The 16,221-nt window shown below is 43.5% G+C and overlaps 1 protein-coding gene across 3 annotated transcripts in view; it reads left to right on the top strand.

Annotated features, from left to right (window-relative positions):
* CFH (complement factor H) overlaps positions 1-16,221 on the top strand; it is a 108,993-nt gene that overhangs the window by 51,123 nt on the left and 41,649 nt on the right. For all 3 annotated transcript variants that reach the window (XM_061633980.1, XM_061633979.1, XM_061633978.1), the window contains exons 8-11: positions 2,238-2,438; positions 4,710-4,892; positions 13,914-14,090; positions 14,714-14,890. In XM_061633980.1, the coding sequence (XP_061489964.1) occupies positions 2,238-2,438; positions 4,710-4,892; positions 13,914-14,090; positions 14,714-14,890 (738 nt within the window). The remainder of the gene's footprint in view (positions 1-2,237; positions 2,439-4,709; positions 4,893-13,913; positions 14,091-14,713; positions 14,891-16,221) is intronic.

Genomic DNA, 16,221 nt, shown 5'->3' with positions numbered 1-16,221 from the left:
TAAAGAACCAACCTGTGTATATCATCGGGGGGGGGCTAAGATGAACCTGTTGGGGGGGGAGTGCTCAGAGGGAACTTAAACTAGAAGGATTAGATCCAATTTCATTTGTTCATCCCTTTTATTCTGATTTATTTTTAATTTCCCTTTATGTGCATGAGTCTGTCTCTAACCAGTGTATTAGCCTGACTATATTTAATTTTGTTTGTATATCCAGTATAGTCTCATTTATTTTTAAACTTCCTTTTAGTATGCTGTGTGTCTTTCTTTTAACCAGCAGCAGCACTAACGTTGCGCTGCTTAATAAAAGGCCTCAATCAACCCCTCCACAACTGCTAGGTGTGGGGGGGGTATTGGACGTGCCGCTGCTAGGCCCCGCTACAAGTCCCGCTGGTCAGGCCCCTTTACAAGGCCTGCCCCAGTCACAGCCACGCCGCAGTGCTACCACCCACAGCTGTTGGGGCTCCCAAAACCCCCTTTGGGTGTAACCAATTAATAGGCCCAACCAACGCCAACTGTCCTGCACCTCTCTCTGCTATGTCCCTCATCGTCCTCTCGTTGCTCTCCGAAGAAGAAGAGGAGGGTGAGGGGCCGGCGCGAGCTTAAATAGGCTCGGCTGCTCGTCGCCCGCAGCGCGCCTTTATGACGTCATGCCAGTCCTGACGCGCCTGCCCTTCCTCTAAATGGCGGCTAGGGCTTCACCCCAGGCCGCAAATCTCGCCCCGCAGCCGGTAAGTACTGTGCGGAGCGGGGAGTTCCCTCAATCAAGCCCAAGTAAATTGAATTCCAAGCCAGAAGCAGGTCAGTAGCCGGACAGAGTTGGAGGCTGTCGTCAGCGCAGCTGCACCACAGCACCCGCTCCCCTTGCTGCAGGATGTAATGGTTGGAAAAGCTCCATTATCATACTTTGCAGTTCAGGAGTAAAGTTTGTTGATTTCCCAGTCCCTCTTCCACTGCTTGATGGAACAACAGTCGACATTGGGCTAGCTCCAGTATTGCTCATCTAAAGGAATGCCGTCTCCCATACTAACGTGTCCACACTGATACCCTTCTCTGAGTGCCTCTGCCATCAGAAGTTAAGGCACATGGTGACCAGAGAGTTCATCTTTGCTGGTCTCAAGCACTCCATCCTCCCCATCTGGATTTGGGCCTTGCTTGTTCTCTTAGCTTGATGTAAATGGCATAGGTGTGTTATGTTCCTTTCCTCTGCTTGCTGCTGCTAATGACTCACTCAAAAAGTTCAAACGTACACAGGATGGTGAAGTGTGCGAAGACAGATCCTACTGTTGGGTTGGCCTGCTTGGATTAGTCACAGCACTACTCGTACTTGTCCTTTGTTCTTCCCCAGTAGCTTGGTGAATGCCTTCTGATCTGGGGGTCTCATCTTCCAGCACTATCTCGTGTTGCATTTTGGATACTCTGTTCATAGGGTTTTCATGGTAAGAGGTATTCAGAGGTGGTTTATCATTGCCTCCCTCTGAGTCTGGCTGCATCTTAGTCTGGTGTCTCAGCTTTGACCATTTCGCCTTGGGTGCCCCTGCTAGGAGTCTAGCCTCTTGGTCTAGACTCCTGACGGCATTGCTGTCAGCTTCTTTGACACTCTAAAAACCCCTCACCACGTTAAGGTGTGCATCCTAGAGGGGGGATACTATACTAATGAGTCATAATTTGATTGTAGGTAGTGCTCTAGCCATACTAGGCTTGTGGACCAAAAGGAGTTCAGAAAACAGGAAAACTGACTGACTTTCCTGAATTTATTTCCCTGATTTATTCTCATACACCTAATGGGAATTCCTGAGCATTCTCTTACCCTTTGTCATTTTTACACCTGGTTCTCTATTCTACCACTATGGCATAGCAAAGAAAGTTGTCACCCTGCAACTGTGAAATACAAGAGAGGAGCAGAAGAGGAAGCATTTACAAAAGCATTTGGACACCATTGTCCTAACCTCTTCAGTTCAGCGCATAGGCAACAATTGTGTCATTTTCCCCATGGCTCATAGAAAATGAAAACAGAAAAAATAGCTATGCCTTGTAGGGATCTCTAACTCAGACATCTATTTGTATTTCCCTACACAACTCATAGGAGGAAAGGCAGATGACATTCATCCACTGCTACACTTGGACAAGACAACTCAACCTCGAACCAGCACAGCTCAAGTAAAATTAAGGAAAATTGTGAAGGGATATCTTGATTTATTTATTTATTTATTTGCCTTAACTTTTTTTCTCTTTCACAGCAAAGAAATGTGACTACCCCCGTATAGAGAATGGAAGAGTATCTGATTACTATGAAAGCTGGAAAGAGTACTATTTTCCAAGAAGCGTGGGACAAACAGTTGACTATGGTTGCCATCGTGGTTTTCTGGCAACAAATAAACAGGAATGGCATAGAGCTACATGCACCAAATCTGGCTGGAATCCAGAACCAAAATGCTTCAGTAAGTAAATGTTTTTCTTGTATTTCATCTTTGCTTAGAAATAGAAATGACCATGTGTCAACACAAGATACGCCTCTTCTATGCAATTTTAATCCAGTTTTCTGGAAAGATGGCAAAAAAACCCCTAAAAATAGATGTAGCTATTTGTTGAGGATCACTTTATTCATGATATTTTAATTTGTAAATAACATTTTAAAATTGTAGCTTTAGAAACTAAAAGAGTGAATGAGAGAAATTCATGTTTGGAAACATATTTTCTTAGGTACACTCATCAGAAAGGCGGGGTTGGTTGCTCCTCCGTTACAGTGTTTACAGTCATTGGAAAATACAAATTTGCTTCAGTGTAATGTGTGGAATGGTCTTTAAGTGGGGAAAGGTGGAGATCATTTTGTTTTGCTTTGCCTACAATAACCCAGTTTCTGCGGTAGGAGATGGATCCTTCCTCATCTTCATAAGGAAGTTGCAGTTCAAAGCCTCCGTGCAGCATTTTGTAATATGGGAAATAATGTGGGGGAAGTTTTGCTTTAGTTATCAATGAATGGCTGATCAGTGAATGCTAGAAATAGGGTTTGCATAATGAGTATTAATACCTTGCTGCCCATTTAGGGTATCAGATGCTTCCGCAGAGTTGAGGAAGCAATGGAGACTTTGGGGAAAAGAAAAATTCCATCTTGTTAATCTTGTGTGCTTCTTTTACTACAATAAGAGGAATCCTAGGGTCCTTATTAGTCCAAAATCCCCTTTCTTAAAGTGACCCTCCAGAAACAAGCAGGTCATGAAGGCACAACCCTTCCTTGTTTGTTTATTTGGTATTCAGGTTTATACTACCTCTGAACTTCAAGGTACCAAATAGTTCTCATGGCTAGCAGCTGTTGGATAAACCTCTCCTTCGTGAATTTGTCTAATGCTTCTTTAAAGCCATCAAAGCTGGCAAATATCAAATCATGCTCAAACTTCAATGTTATTAATGGCAGCAAGAAAATAACACAGAGGTGGAAGAACTTGGATGGGTTGGATACTTCGGCCTGGCTTAAAAATATTTGGAATATGGCAGTCTTAGAAAAAATCACATATAATTTACATCTCCTAAATGGAAGAACTAATCCACAGTTCTTTAATACCACCTCTTTGAAATTTAAGGAATATACTATTGAACATGACATGTATGACCAAGTGCCAGGTGTAGCTAAAAGGATTTGGTTATAATGATAATATACGTTCAACTAATGAAATGTAAAATTTTACCTACTGGGCTAAGTTCAAGGTTCTAGTTTTGGTATACAAAACCCTATACAGCTTGGGACCAGGATACCTGAAAGATTGTCTTACCCCTTATATACCCAGTTGATCACTACACTCTGCACGTGAGGACCTACTGCAGATACCATCTTATCAGGAGGTCTGTTCTGCACAATATAGGAAGCGGTCCTTTAGTGTTGTGGCAATATGTTTTTGGAATTCCCTGCCCTTAAATGTTAGACGGGTGCCATCTCTGTTATCTTTTTGGTGCCTACTGAAGACCTTCCTTTTTCAACAAGGCTTTTAAATAGAGACCTTATCCCAGTCTGCGTCTCTGCTGGAATTCTTTTTTAAGATATTCTAAAGCTTTTTAAAAATATTTTTTAAAAGATGTTTTGTTTTAATATATTTTAAAGTTTGATTTTACGATGTTTTAAAGTGTTTTTAGTGTTTTTGTTTTCCACCCTGGACTCCTCCTGGGAGGAAGGACGGAATATAAATTTAATAAACAATAAAATAAAATAAATAAAGGTATGTATTGCAATCACCTATTGGAGTTTACAGATTTTTTCCTCCAGGACAAGTTTTTTTTTCTCTGCCCCAGACTTCACCTTTCTCAGCCATCCTGCTCATAGAATCATAGAACAGTAAAGTTGGAAGAGGCCTATAAGGCCCTTGAGTCCAATCCCTTGCACAATGCAGGAATCCATGTATCCTGTCATTACATTGCTCCTATAATTAAAAAAAACCCATAGGAGTTTGTATATGTGAAATTGCTGAATCAAGTTCCAAGACTTTATTTGCAAGATGCTTTTCCTCACAGAATTCTATTTAATGAATATTCTCTCTCTCTCTCTCTCTCTCTCTCTCTCTCTCTGTGTGTGTGTGTGTGTGTGTGTGTGTTTATAGAAATACATGTTGGAAAACTTTAAACCAAGTTTTTACATAATACCCCATCTATAGTGATAAGCTTTTAAACATTGTAACATATGCCCATCAGTGAGGTAACGAAGCTACTCTTTTTGCCTTTAGAAAAATGTGATCTCTCTCTACGCTTTCCACATGGTAGACTCATTTACCGCCGTTCACAGACCTTCGTAGAGGGTGAAGAAATTTCATTTTCTTGTGATGAGGGATATGAACCTCCAAACCAACAAACAACAGCTATGTGCACAAGAAGTGGTTGGTCACCTCCTCCACGTTGTGGCATGAAAAGTAAGTGTGATTTATGGACTCTTATCTGAGAATACATAGCCTGAGAAACTGGTTTCTGCTCTGCTCTCTTGTAAACTAAAGGTAGCTTGTATGATTTCTTTGTTGTTGTTGGACTTCCCACAACTATAGGTAAGCTTAAAGAGGTGCATGTGTATGTGAATCCTATGGTGATTTGCAACGGGTGACAGAGAAGAGGAAGCCTCTGCAGGTTCTACCAATTTTATACAGGGTTCTTCACAGGAGGAGACAATTGCTAGCACTGTGGGCCCATACAAGTGTAGTCAACAGGGGTGCGCTTAGGGAAAATTACAGCTCTTCAGAACCTCCCCTTCCTTCTTCCCATTCCTGTTGCAGCTGCTATCACTAGCCCTGAGAAGGAAGGTATGGAATGGCATTGTGGGTTGCCCTTTGTCTTGAGCCTGGCTCCAAGGTAAAATGCCAGTCATTCTGACACCCTCCCACTCCACCATTCAGGTTGACAGTAGCAGCGATCGAAATGGTAAAGGAGAAGGAGAATTAGGGCAGGCAGTGCTTCCTTCTGAGCCAGCTCTAGGAAAAGCACTGCCCTCCACACCTCCCCTCTGGTGATCATCACCATTCTGGTTGTCACTGTTGCCAGCCCACAACTGCACAGGGAAAGGGGAGTTGTGGAGTTTGGTGCTTCTTTGTAAGTTGAGCTGAGGAAGAAGAGATGCCCTCCACAGCCTTCACCCTCTGATATGCCTCCAAGCTTGCTGCAGCAGCAGTTTGCATTGTGAGGTGGAAAGGGAGCTTACGGAGGATCAGAGGATAGGAACATAGCAAGCTGCGGCTTATCCTGAGTCAGACCATTGGTCCATGCAGCTTGGTACTGTCTACACTGACTCGGAGTGGCTCTCCAGGATTTCAGGCAGGGTTCTCTCCCAGCCCTATCTGGTGATGCCGGGGATTGAACCTGGTTCCTTCTGCATGCAAAGCAGATGCTCTACCACTGAGCCATAGCCCTTTCTCTTGGAAGGAGTAGCAGCAGGCCTAGAAGACCCCAAGATCAGAGAACGTATTAGCAAGCACAGCATTTTAGAGATGGAAAGTTCTGCCAATTTTGGTTCTCTCCATTCCTCCTTTTTCTAACCTTAATTTCTGTTCTCCACATTTCTGCACAATTTGAAGATTTTGTTTTAAAAAAATCCTCCTGAATGTTCGCCAGCATGTTAGTGTGACTTTCTCCTAATAAACACATTTTTGTAGGCAGCTCTGACTAATGCATACATTTTTGCAAATACTTTCTTATCATTTGAGCTCCTGCTGGGAGAAAGGGCGGGATATCAATCCAATAATAAATAAATAAAATATAATGTATTTCTGTATGTTCTTTTCACTCATATATTCATTTTTATACACACTTTCCCTTAACATATGCATTTTTGTAAATATTGGCTGTGTTTCGGTTCTCATCTTGTTTCGGAAAGTGTGACTTTGATAGATTTGTCTTCAAATCAAACTGAATTGATTTCTTACCCACCCCTACCGCATTGTGGAGATCTCTTGTTCAGTGTGGCCAGTTAGTTTGAAGGCCTTTACTGGCCAACCTGACCCAGTTAGCCCACAAACTGAATGATCAACTTCAGAGGGGGGAAGGGAGGAGGTGACAGCCAGGCAATCCTCTCCCCACCCAGTTGTGTCTCTTGCTGTCCCGTTCAGAGTGGGATCCACGAGGCTGAGACGCAGATGTAATTAATTCTTGTTTTATTAGCGTAATGGATACATCAACAGCAGTGCATTTCATAGAGAACCCTAAACTAACTCACTAGAATTCCCTAGCTGCACTCTAGACATGCTCTGCAACGGATGAAGTTGACTCAGCAGCTCAGCCCCTGGAGCTACAGGCTTAAGTAGGGAAATTCTTGATCTTAATCTCTGACTCTTTTGCAAGTCCTGCCTCTGACTGGTCTGTTTCTCGAGGCGACCTGAGCGGGGTGACGGGGGGCATGCGTCCAATTACTTGTCCGAAAGGGCCTCGGCAACAGGCTTGAGGTCAGGGAGAGGTGGCTCTCTTGATGCATCCCGAGAACCGCTGGGCAGAGGGGAAAGGATCGTGCCCTCCAGAGTAGCTTCCAATGGCTCCTCGGCTTGGTCTGGGGGTGGGGCACTCTCCTCTTCAGAGAGAGAGCCATCCGTGGGAACTGGCCCTGGCTCAAACTCACTCCCACACCCAATGTCCAGCAGAGACTCAACAGCTCCTGGATCTACCGCTCCTTCTGACAGCTGGGGACCCTGAAACTCATGCCTTCCCCCTCCCTGGCCCTCGCGGAGGAGCTGAGGCTCAACACTAGCAAACCTTTAATTTGGCATATTTGTGCTGGGATGCTCCTTGCAATCTAAGGCTGCAGCGTGTGCATTAGCAATGGGAGTGGGTCATTCCCCCTCCCAGCACCTCAGAAGAGAGTTTCAGATCGATGACTGTACTAACCCCAGAAATGTGTGGGGTGCAGGTTTATCTGCCTAAATCAAGTTAAAATGTTGCCACTCTAGCAATGGGTAATTCAGCTGATTTCTCCACTGCCTCACTTTCTCATGTGTCCACCCAGAAGGCCATTCTGGCAAATGTCTGCATTAATCTGAATGATATATATGTAATCAGCACAAAATATACTTTCCAATTTGTATTTAAATGTGTATTTTAAAATGTTTTCTCTCAAGATGCGCATTTCAAAACATGTTTATAAATTTTCAAAAACTGCATTGCCACAAGTGGTGGGAAATGGGCGTAGAGCAGTGGTAGAGCAACTCACACTTTGCATACCGGAAGTCCCAGGTTCAAACCCCCGCACCTCCAGGTAGGGCTGGGAGAGAACCCTGTGCCTGGCAGTTCCTCACCCCTGTTTTATCGCTTGCAATGTAAAACTTGGTCCTGAACGTATGCAGATAACCCTTTTAAAATATTGTTTGTTTTATTTATTTTGACAATTTATATACCACTTACTTACAAATGCCTCTAAGTGATTTACAAGTTACAATAAAAATAAAAATGATTTAAAACTATAACATCAGTTAAAATGCCTGCTGAAATTTTAAAAAGTGTTCAGTAGGCAATGGGCATTGAATAGGGAGGGGGCCTATCTGACCTGCACTGGAAGGGAGCTCCATAAAATTAGGCCCACGATACATAGCACCTGATGAATGTGAGCTGTACATTTCAGCTGTGTGGAACTAGTGACTCTCCAGAAGACCTCAGTGATCAGGCAGGGATATAATGAATCAGGTGGTCCTAAAGGCATCCTGGACCCAAGTTGTTAAGAGTTTTGTAAATTAATAGAAGAACCATTCCAGACAGAAATTGCTAGTTAGGCAGAGGTAAACAAACAGTCCCCAAAGAGGATTTTTAAGGCTCTAAGGTACTGTGATCAAAATCCAGGAAGCTGCTGAAGTTCAGAGGAAAAGAGGCTTTGCAGTCTCATAACTTGTGTAATCAAGCACTCAAACACCTCAACCCAGCCATCCTAGAGGGTTTCCAAGGGTTTTTATCCTGTCTGTGCCCAGGGCTGGAGAACCTGTGGCTCTCCAGATGTTCTCAGACTCCCAGCCAGCATGGCCAATGGTCAGGGATGATGGCAGTTGTAGTCCAACAACATATGAAGTGCCACAGATTCCCTACCCCTGCCCTTGTTGACATTTTGTTGTTCTTTGAAGTTTATGGTCAGGCAAATAATGCTTTTCTCCTAGAAGCCTTACTGTATTAAATGCAAATACCCTTTTTACATCCCTGTATGTAATCCCTCTTTTCCATGCTATATCTGAGGGCAGGAGCAAACCTGGCCAGCACTGTTTAGAAAGGGGAGGTTGTGAAAATGGAGTTGGGAGAGACATTATATCCATCTAGCATACACCTTTGCCAGAAACAGATGACCGGTCAGAGCTAAGAGTTTTTGCTGGAGCAGCGAAGACTTTGCGACAGAAACTTAAAACAGGACAAGAGGAGGGAGATGAAAGTGTGGACTGCAGCAGCAGTGTGAGGGTTGCATACTTACTTGGTGGGGTATGGCAGCAGCAGAAGATTCACTTTGAGGAACAACAACTGCTCAACCAACTCAAGTTCCAAGCAGGTGCCAGTCACCCACCACTGAAAATACGTTTGCTTGGAATGCTCACTGATGGGCAAGATGACTGCTCCTGGGAACCTTAGCCCAGTCCTGCCACACCTGGCAGCAAACTGTCCAGTAGGTTTGAGGCCACAGGCCACATCCTCCATCTGCTGTACCTGATAGCATGCCACCAAGCTCTCATAATCATAATGGCAGCTTGTGTACCTCTAGGCCCAACCTCTCTTAGAGCCTTGGCCCACATGTTGAGCCTTGTGCTGCTGTCTGAGATGAAGCTAGATGGCTGGTCAGAACTCCTGCTGCTGTGGGAGTGCTGATACTTGAAGGTGTGCCCCCTTCTTCCACCTCCTGACTTGGTCCCTGGCTCTTCTTCTGGACCTCCCACACTTTGCCACCAGTATATCCTGTCAGTGAGTGAAGTTGCTGCTGCTGCAGTGTCAATCTGATTTCCTTCAGTCACTTGACTAGTGTTTGTGCCAGCTTGCCTGATGTGGCATAAGCAGCCCAGAGAAACTCATCCATCTGTTGCTCCAGGAACTTGACTATAGGGATCACCTTACTTAGGATGGCTCTCCTGGGATGCCCTCCAAAAATGCCTTGAGAACCATTTATCATTTATTTATTTATTTAATTTATATCCCTCCCTTCCTTCCAGAAGGAGCCCAAGGTCACATCACTATCTAGGAGACAGTGTCCCAGCACTGCATTTTCAATAGGTGGCTAAAACCAAATTCCCCAACTCTGGCCACCTTGTTTTTCTTTCTGTTGCTCACTAGTCCCTCAAACATCAGGTATATGGATCTCCACAGAATCCCCACATTCTATATCAAGCCGAGCTGTGAGATACCCTCCTTTGTCTGCTTGTCCTGCAACTGCTTATTACCTTTTACATTCCAGTAGAAACACTCTATGACCTTTCTTCGGGTCTACCAAATCATGAGTGCCACTGCCATGATTGCACTACAAAACACATGTTAGAGCACATAACCATGGCTACTGTGTGATAGTGAAAACAGCAAAGAGGGCCTACTTCACTGCTTCCATCACATCCTCGTATAATCGCCCAGTGGAGCTCTTCAGGATAGTCCATAGCCTGCTGACACCTATATTGGTGAATATAGAGGGTCATGGTGGCACAGTTATAAATGTTATTGGTGGAAATTGATTGTCTAGACCAGTGTTTCCCAACGAGTGGGCCACCAGATGTTGTTGGACCACAATTCCTATCTTTCCTGACCATTGGCAATGCTGGCTGAGGCTGATGGGAGTTGTGGTCCAACAACATCTGGTGGCCCACTCATTGGGAAACGCTGGTCTAGACCCATCCCAGTCTGGATCCATAACCAGGTTTGGGATTGAATTGGCTTTGGTCACCCTGACACATGACCTTTAACAGGAGAGGGACAGAGGGTGTGCAACTCTGCTGCTCCTGCTTGATCTCTCATCACCTTTTCATGCCATTGATCATGGTATCCCCCTGGACTGTCTACAGGAGATGGGTATTGGGGGCACTGTTATGCAGTGGTTCTGATCTCCAGAGAGAGTCCCAGAAGGTAGCGTTGAATGTTTGAGTGTTTCTTGCCCCCAGGCTCTTTGATGTGGGATGACACAGGGCACTATGTGGGCTTCACTGCTATTTAACATGAGAAGTGCTCATTAGGAGAGTTGGAATGAGGTGTTATTAGTATGCTGATGATATCAAACCTCTTTCTCTGTAACATCTGAATTGGGAATGGTTGAGAAGGCCTTGGGTGGTATCTGAATGCAGTGGTAGGCTGGATGAGGACTAATAAACTAGCAAGATGGAGGCTCTGGGAGAATGGTTCCCGAGTCTGGCAAGCAGTATGTTGCTTGCCCTGGATGGGGCCGCACTCTTTCTGAAGGATCAGGCCCATAGTCTGTGGGTGTTCTTATAACCAGATCTGTTGGTGGAAGCACAAGTGTCATTGGTGGCTAGGAGTGTCTTTTTTCAGCTTTGGCTGGTAAGACAGCTACAGCAATTCCTGGATCTGGATAGCTTGACCACAGTTGCCCATGTATTGGTGACCTCATGGTTGAATTACTTCAGTGTACTCTGTGAGGGGCTAGACTTGAGGTTGGTCCAGAGGCTGCCGCTGGTGCAGAACACTGTGGCATATAAGACCTTGCTTGCAGGAGTTGCACTGGCTGCCAGTCTGTTACCAGGCCACGTTTGAGGTTTTGGTAGTAACTTATAAGTTTCCATACAGCTCAGGGCCATGTTACTTGGGAGACCATCTTATTCCTTATGTACCCAGTAGGTCACTGTGTTCTGCTGGACGGTTTCTTCTTAAACTCCCCAAATTTTAGAAGACCACCATAACCCAGAGCAGGGCTTTCAGTGCAACAGCATTCCAACTGAGATACGACAGGTACTCATTATCTGTGCTTAGGAAGCAATTTAAGACTTTTTTTGTTTCAACAAGCTTTTTCAGCTGAATTAAAACATCTTGGCCTTAAGTGTTCATTTTGTATTGTTTGTAAACCTATTTTCAGTCATTTTTGTACTGTCTTAAAAAGCTTTTTAGCTGTTTACGTATGTTTGTAAACTGCACTGACACACATATAAAAGGGAATTAATTAATCATAATTAACAACAACAATAGTTGGGATTATCATTAGCCCTGTGTCCCAATTTAAATGCATCCTGCACTAACAGAAGGAACATGTGTGCAATGCAGTGGATGATAACAACTGCTTGTCCTGCAGCATCCTTCATCCATGTTGGCCTTGGTACTGTTGACTGTGTAGCCACTGGTGAGCTGTTGTCCAGCTGGCCACCAAACACCATGCCTGCTGGATTACCACTGCTGTATGGGTTTTACCCATCACCTCTGCATGAAGGAGGGCCCATCTAAACCCTGCCTTCTGTGTCTCATCGCTGCTTCTCTCCCCACATTCTCTCACTAGTGCCCCATTAGGCACTGCACCCCAGCTGCTTCAGATATCTGAGATAAGTACACCACTTATGGCTCTGTGCTCAGTCTCCTTCTCCAGCACTTTCTTCTAGCTGCCTGTACAGAGAGGGCACCACCTTCCCGCTAAAGGTGATGTTGGATTGCAGCTTATTATAGTGGTCCACAAATAGGGATGGGAGATAAATTTGATTTGATTTTCATTTTAATGAGGTACAATCTAATTCACACTTATTGATCTAATAAGGAAACTGAAATACATCTATCCTTCAAAATTTGCACTTTTCTGAATTTTATGATGCCATTCTCCTACCAAGCAATGTATACAAAAATGCATGTGTTTAGGGGGAAGTGTTCATAAAAATGTATATATTAGTGAAAATAATATACAAAAAATGCATGATAAACTGGAAAATTGCTTGAAAAATATGCATATTAGTCAAACCTTGATGCAAAACTTGCATGCAAAAATATATTATTAGGAGAAATTCACAGTAAAATGCTGATGAATTTTCTTGAGGATTTTCTTTATTCACAAGTTGGTGTGGAAGCATGAAGAACTGAATTTAAGACTGGAAAAATGAGATTCTGAAAGAAACCAAAATTGATAGATTTATCCATCCCTGGCCACAAGGTCCACAAAGTGCATGAACGTGCTGGGCTCAGCCATGATCAAGGGCTGGTTAGCCAGCGCCACCATTTCTCCTACATGTTTAGCAGTCTGACTTAGTACTGGAATCATGCCCAGTCCCAGGTCCTTCATGGTGGACTCCCAAGTGGCTGCTGCTTCTTCTGGGGGAAAGCTTGAGAGTGAGAGCTTGAGCTTGCAAACCACAAGCCAGAAATTTGCTTTCAGCATGAATTCTGATTGACAATGAATAAATCCCAGTACAGCTTTTCCAAACCCGATGGGCAGAGAGCTTCAGTGATCCCACTTGGGATAAAAAACTGCATCTGAGAAGTTGCAGATGAAGAAGCATGTCCCCAAAAATGTTTAGGCTTTAAGGATTTCATCTGGAAAAAAATTACACATTTTTCATTTTTGTAATAAAATTTATTAGAAAATTTGTTTCCTCACATGTAGTTGCAGGCCCTCCCTTAGCATGTGCGGGGCCCAGGGCAAAAGCATAGTTGGGCCCCCCCCACATTCTTTCTCTCTATATATATCCTTTCCTCCAGGCAGCGGTGGAGGCTTTCTTTTTGGCTGATAGGAGCTTGTGGCTGCGACTCCCTTTTTTTGCAGCCTTCGTTGGTGGCGGTGGCCGCAGCTTTGTATTTTTCGGCTGCGGCTCCCTTTTTTTGCAGCCTTTGTTGTAGACTCGCTTAGCATTTCTCGCTGTGAGGTTTTCTCCTTCCTGGCTCGCTACCATGGCCGTCAGGAGGCCGCTGCTGCACCTCTTCCTCCCGGCTCGTTTCTATCCTCCCCTCAGCTCACTACTGCGGCTGTGAGGAGGACGCGTCTGCTGCTTTTATATGCAGATTGCCAAGCATGGGGGGGCAAAGCATGAGGCCTGGGGCCCCACTTCCCGGTGCCTAGGGTGGCTCTATGTGGTTGTACCAAAATATAGTAACATGAATACTGTGTAATATTTGTACATAACATTTGTGTAAGGAAAAGAACAAAGAAGTCTTAAAAGTTTTGAAAGGAGGGGGAGTCTCCTGTCAAGTTGTGGAATGAATCTCAGGTTAAAAGTAAAAAATGAATAAATAAAATCAACCCAGATAAAGCCTAAGTTACATAACTTCATCAGATAATATCTTTGTTCAGAAATTCATATAATATTGTGCTATCATGGTGGAAATAGACTTCACAGCTCACTAGAAGCCAACACTTGCCTAACAAGCCCCACCTTAATGTATGGGGCCCTGTACCTAATATCTACCTTTTGTTTGCATAGTAGCATGCATTTATATTTATCTTTTTAATATGTTGTAAGTCACTTTGAGACCTTTCTGCAACAAGCAACTAACAAGTGTAAATAATAATAATAATAATTTTTCCTCATCAGAAATGTGTGAAATTATTCCCCCATCTAATGGCTTTTTCACTACACAAACAAAATACTTGAATTTGAATGAGAAAGCAATATATCGCTGTCGGAGCGGCTTCACAACTCCACAAGGACTCAACGCGGGAGAGACAAACTGCCGTGAAGAAGGGTGGAAGCCAGAGCCAAAGTGTATCAGTAAGCAGTCTAAAGACTCACGAATTCTGCACTGTTTGGGCACAGTCCCAGGAAAGACAGGATTACTGGTTTATTGATTTGGGCCACAACTTGGAAAAGTCACTACAGAAGCTTAAAAAGCAGTCTAGTCTGATAACCAATTGTAACCTGGCCAAACTCTACACAGTATGTAGTTGTGCCATATGTTTCTTCTGTCCTCTTTCAATGGGAATAATTTCAAAAGTGCAATCTTGATGAAAATGTTACTTCACAAAACCCAAATGAAGAATAGATAGAAGTCAATGGAGTCCACTTGCTTACCAAATATTCAGTATGATCTGGTATTGATATCAATATGCCTGTAGATTCCTCCACATGGAGTGGCCTTCATGAAAGAAGTAATGTATGGATGGGTAAGAACACATTGACAGCACTGTTTCATCTCCCAGCTGAAAAATAAGTCACCACATTCACCAGAATCACCAATGGCCCATGTCAACGTGGTTGTTGCACAGTATGTGTTATCTCCTCTGTGTCTCTGCATCTAGGAGGACACTCTGTGTGGAGGATTTTAGAGCAAATGAACTGGACCTATGAGAAAAGAACAGTTAATCTTCAATAACATCCTTCCTTTTTTTCCTCAGAGACATGCCAAAAGCCACCTGAAGAGGATGTGACATTTAGCACAACTAAATCAGTCTTCCTCTTAGACGAAACACTTCCCTACAAATGTAAATATGGGTTTGAAACAGTTAAAAAGACCATGGGCGACATCATAGTATGCACAGAGAATGGCTGGAACCAGAAGCCCGAATGTCTGCGTAAGTCATAAAATATCACTGCTATTCATTATGCAATTGTCCAAAACAGCCTTTATCACTCAACCAAGAGTGATGTTCTCTGTGATTTCCATGAGGTTACACTCACAGGTCACTAATTCTAATTTACCAATTAATTAATTAAATTTCTGATCTGAAAGTATTCCCCCTTTTGTTAATTATCTCATGGAATAACAGAATGTTATTATTATCCAATAGAACAGACATTTGATACGTCTGAAATCAGAAACCAGCAAGAATATATTCTGAGTGATCTAAGGATTCGTGTTAATTGTAAAATATTGCTGTGTCATTGGTCAGGGCAGAGTTTAGGTTGGTGTTCATATCATTTCACAGTTCAAATAGGTGCTATGGATAATATCATATGGGAAATTTCTGTCCCCCTTGGATTATCATGAAACTAGAATAAGCTGTTTAGTTTCATCTCCTGTTCAGAAGAGCTGTTTATCCATGCCTTCTTAATGTGCTACCTCCCAGCTTTAGCTGGGAGGCTATGAACTGTATTACAAAATGCTTGGAAATTTTGAAATTAAGATTTGTGATCCTGCTTCCAGTTGTAGCCAAACAGATGCCTCTGAGAATCTTGTAAATAAAAAATGAGGGGAGTAGCTCTCTCCTGCTGTTGTTTCCCAGCAAGGATGTGGCGCACATCCTTTGATCCTGGAGGTAGTATATGGAATGATTTATTTAGAATGCATATATCCTACTTTATAACTCCAAGAGGCTCTTAAAGTAGCTTACCTATTTGATTTTAAGTGACACTCTGCTGACATGACTATGCTCTGATTTTGTCTTTGAACCCCAGTCTTGACTGTGTTGTGGCAGGCAATTCTATTTCCCTCATTTAATTTTGATTCTTAAGATGCCTGTTGTCTTTCTTCCATTGGGGATGGGGATGGGCAGGAAGAATCTTTCTCTGGACCAGTGTTGAATTCCCAGTGGGGCACATGCTTTCTCTAACCTTTCAAATAATAGGCCTAATAAACATAGAGATGGCACTAAACTGACCACTCCAGCAATTACAGAAAGAATCTTGTAGTCTGGCAATGCTCCTGGATCCATCTTAGTCGCTAGAGGCCCAGTGACCTCAGTGGCTAGGAGTGTCTTTTCCCAGCTTCAGATGGTAAGACAGCTGTGGCTGTTTCTGAACTGGGATAGCCTGATCACTATTGTCAATGCACTGGTAACCTCCAGGCTGGATCACTATAATGTGCTGTATGTGGGGCTGCCCTTGAGGCTGGTTTGGAAGCTGCAGCTGGTTCAAAATGCAGTGGTGTGACTGGTCGCTTTGGCCCAACATTGCCAACTGAAGG

This window comes from Rhineura floridana, chromosome 6, assembly GCF_030035675.1.
Source record: "Rhineura floridana isolate rRhiFlo1 chromosome 6, rRhiFlo1.hap2, whole genome shotgun sequence".
NCBI classification, from domain to species: domain Eukaryota; kingdom Metazoa; phylum Chordata; class Lepidosauria; order Squamata; family Rhineuridae; genus Rhineura; species Rhineura floridana.
The sequence above is the reverse complement of the archived record's forward strand: the minus strand, read 5'-3'. Positions and strand labels throughout refer to the sequence as shown.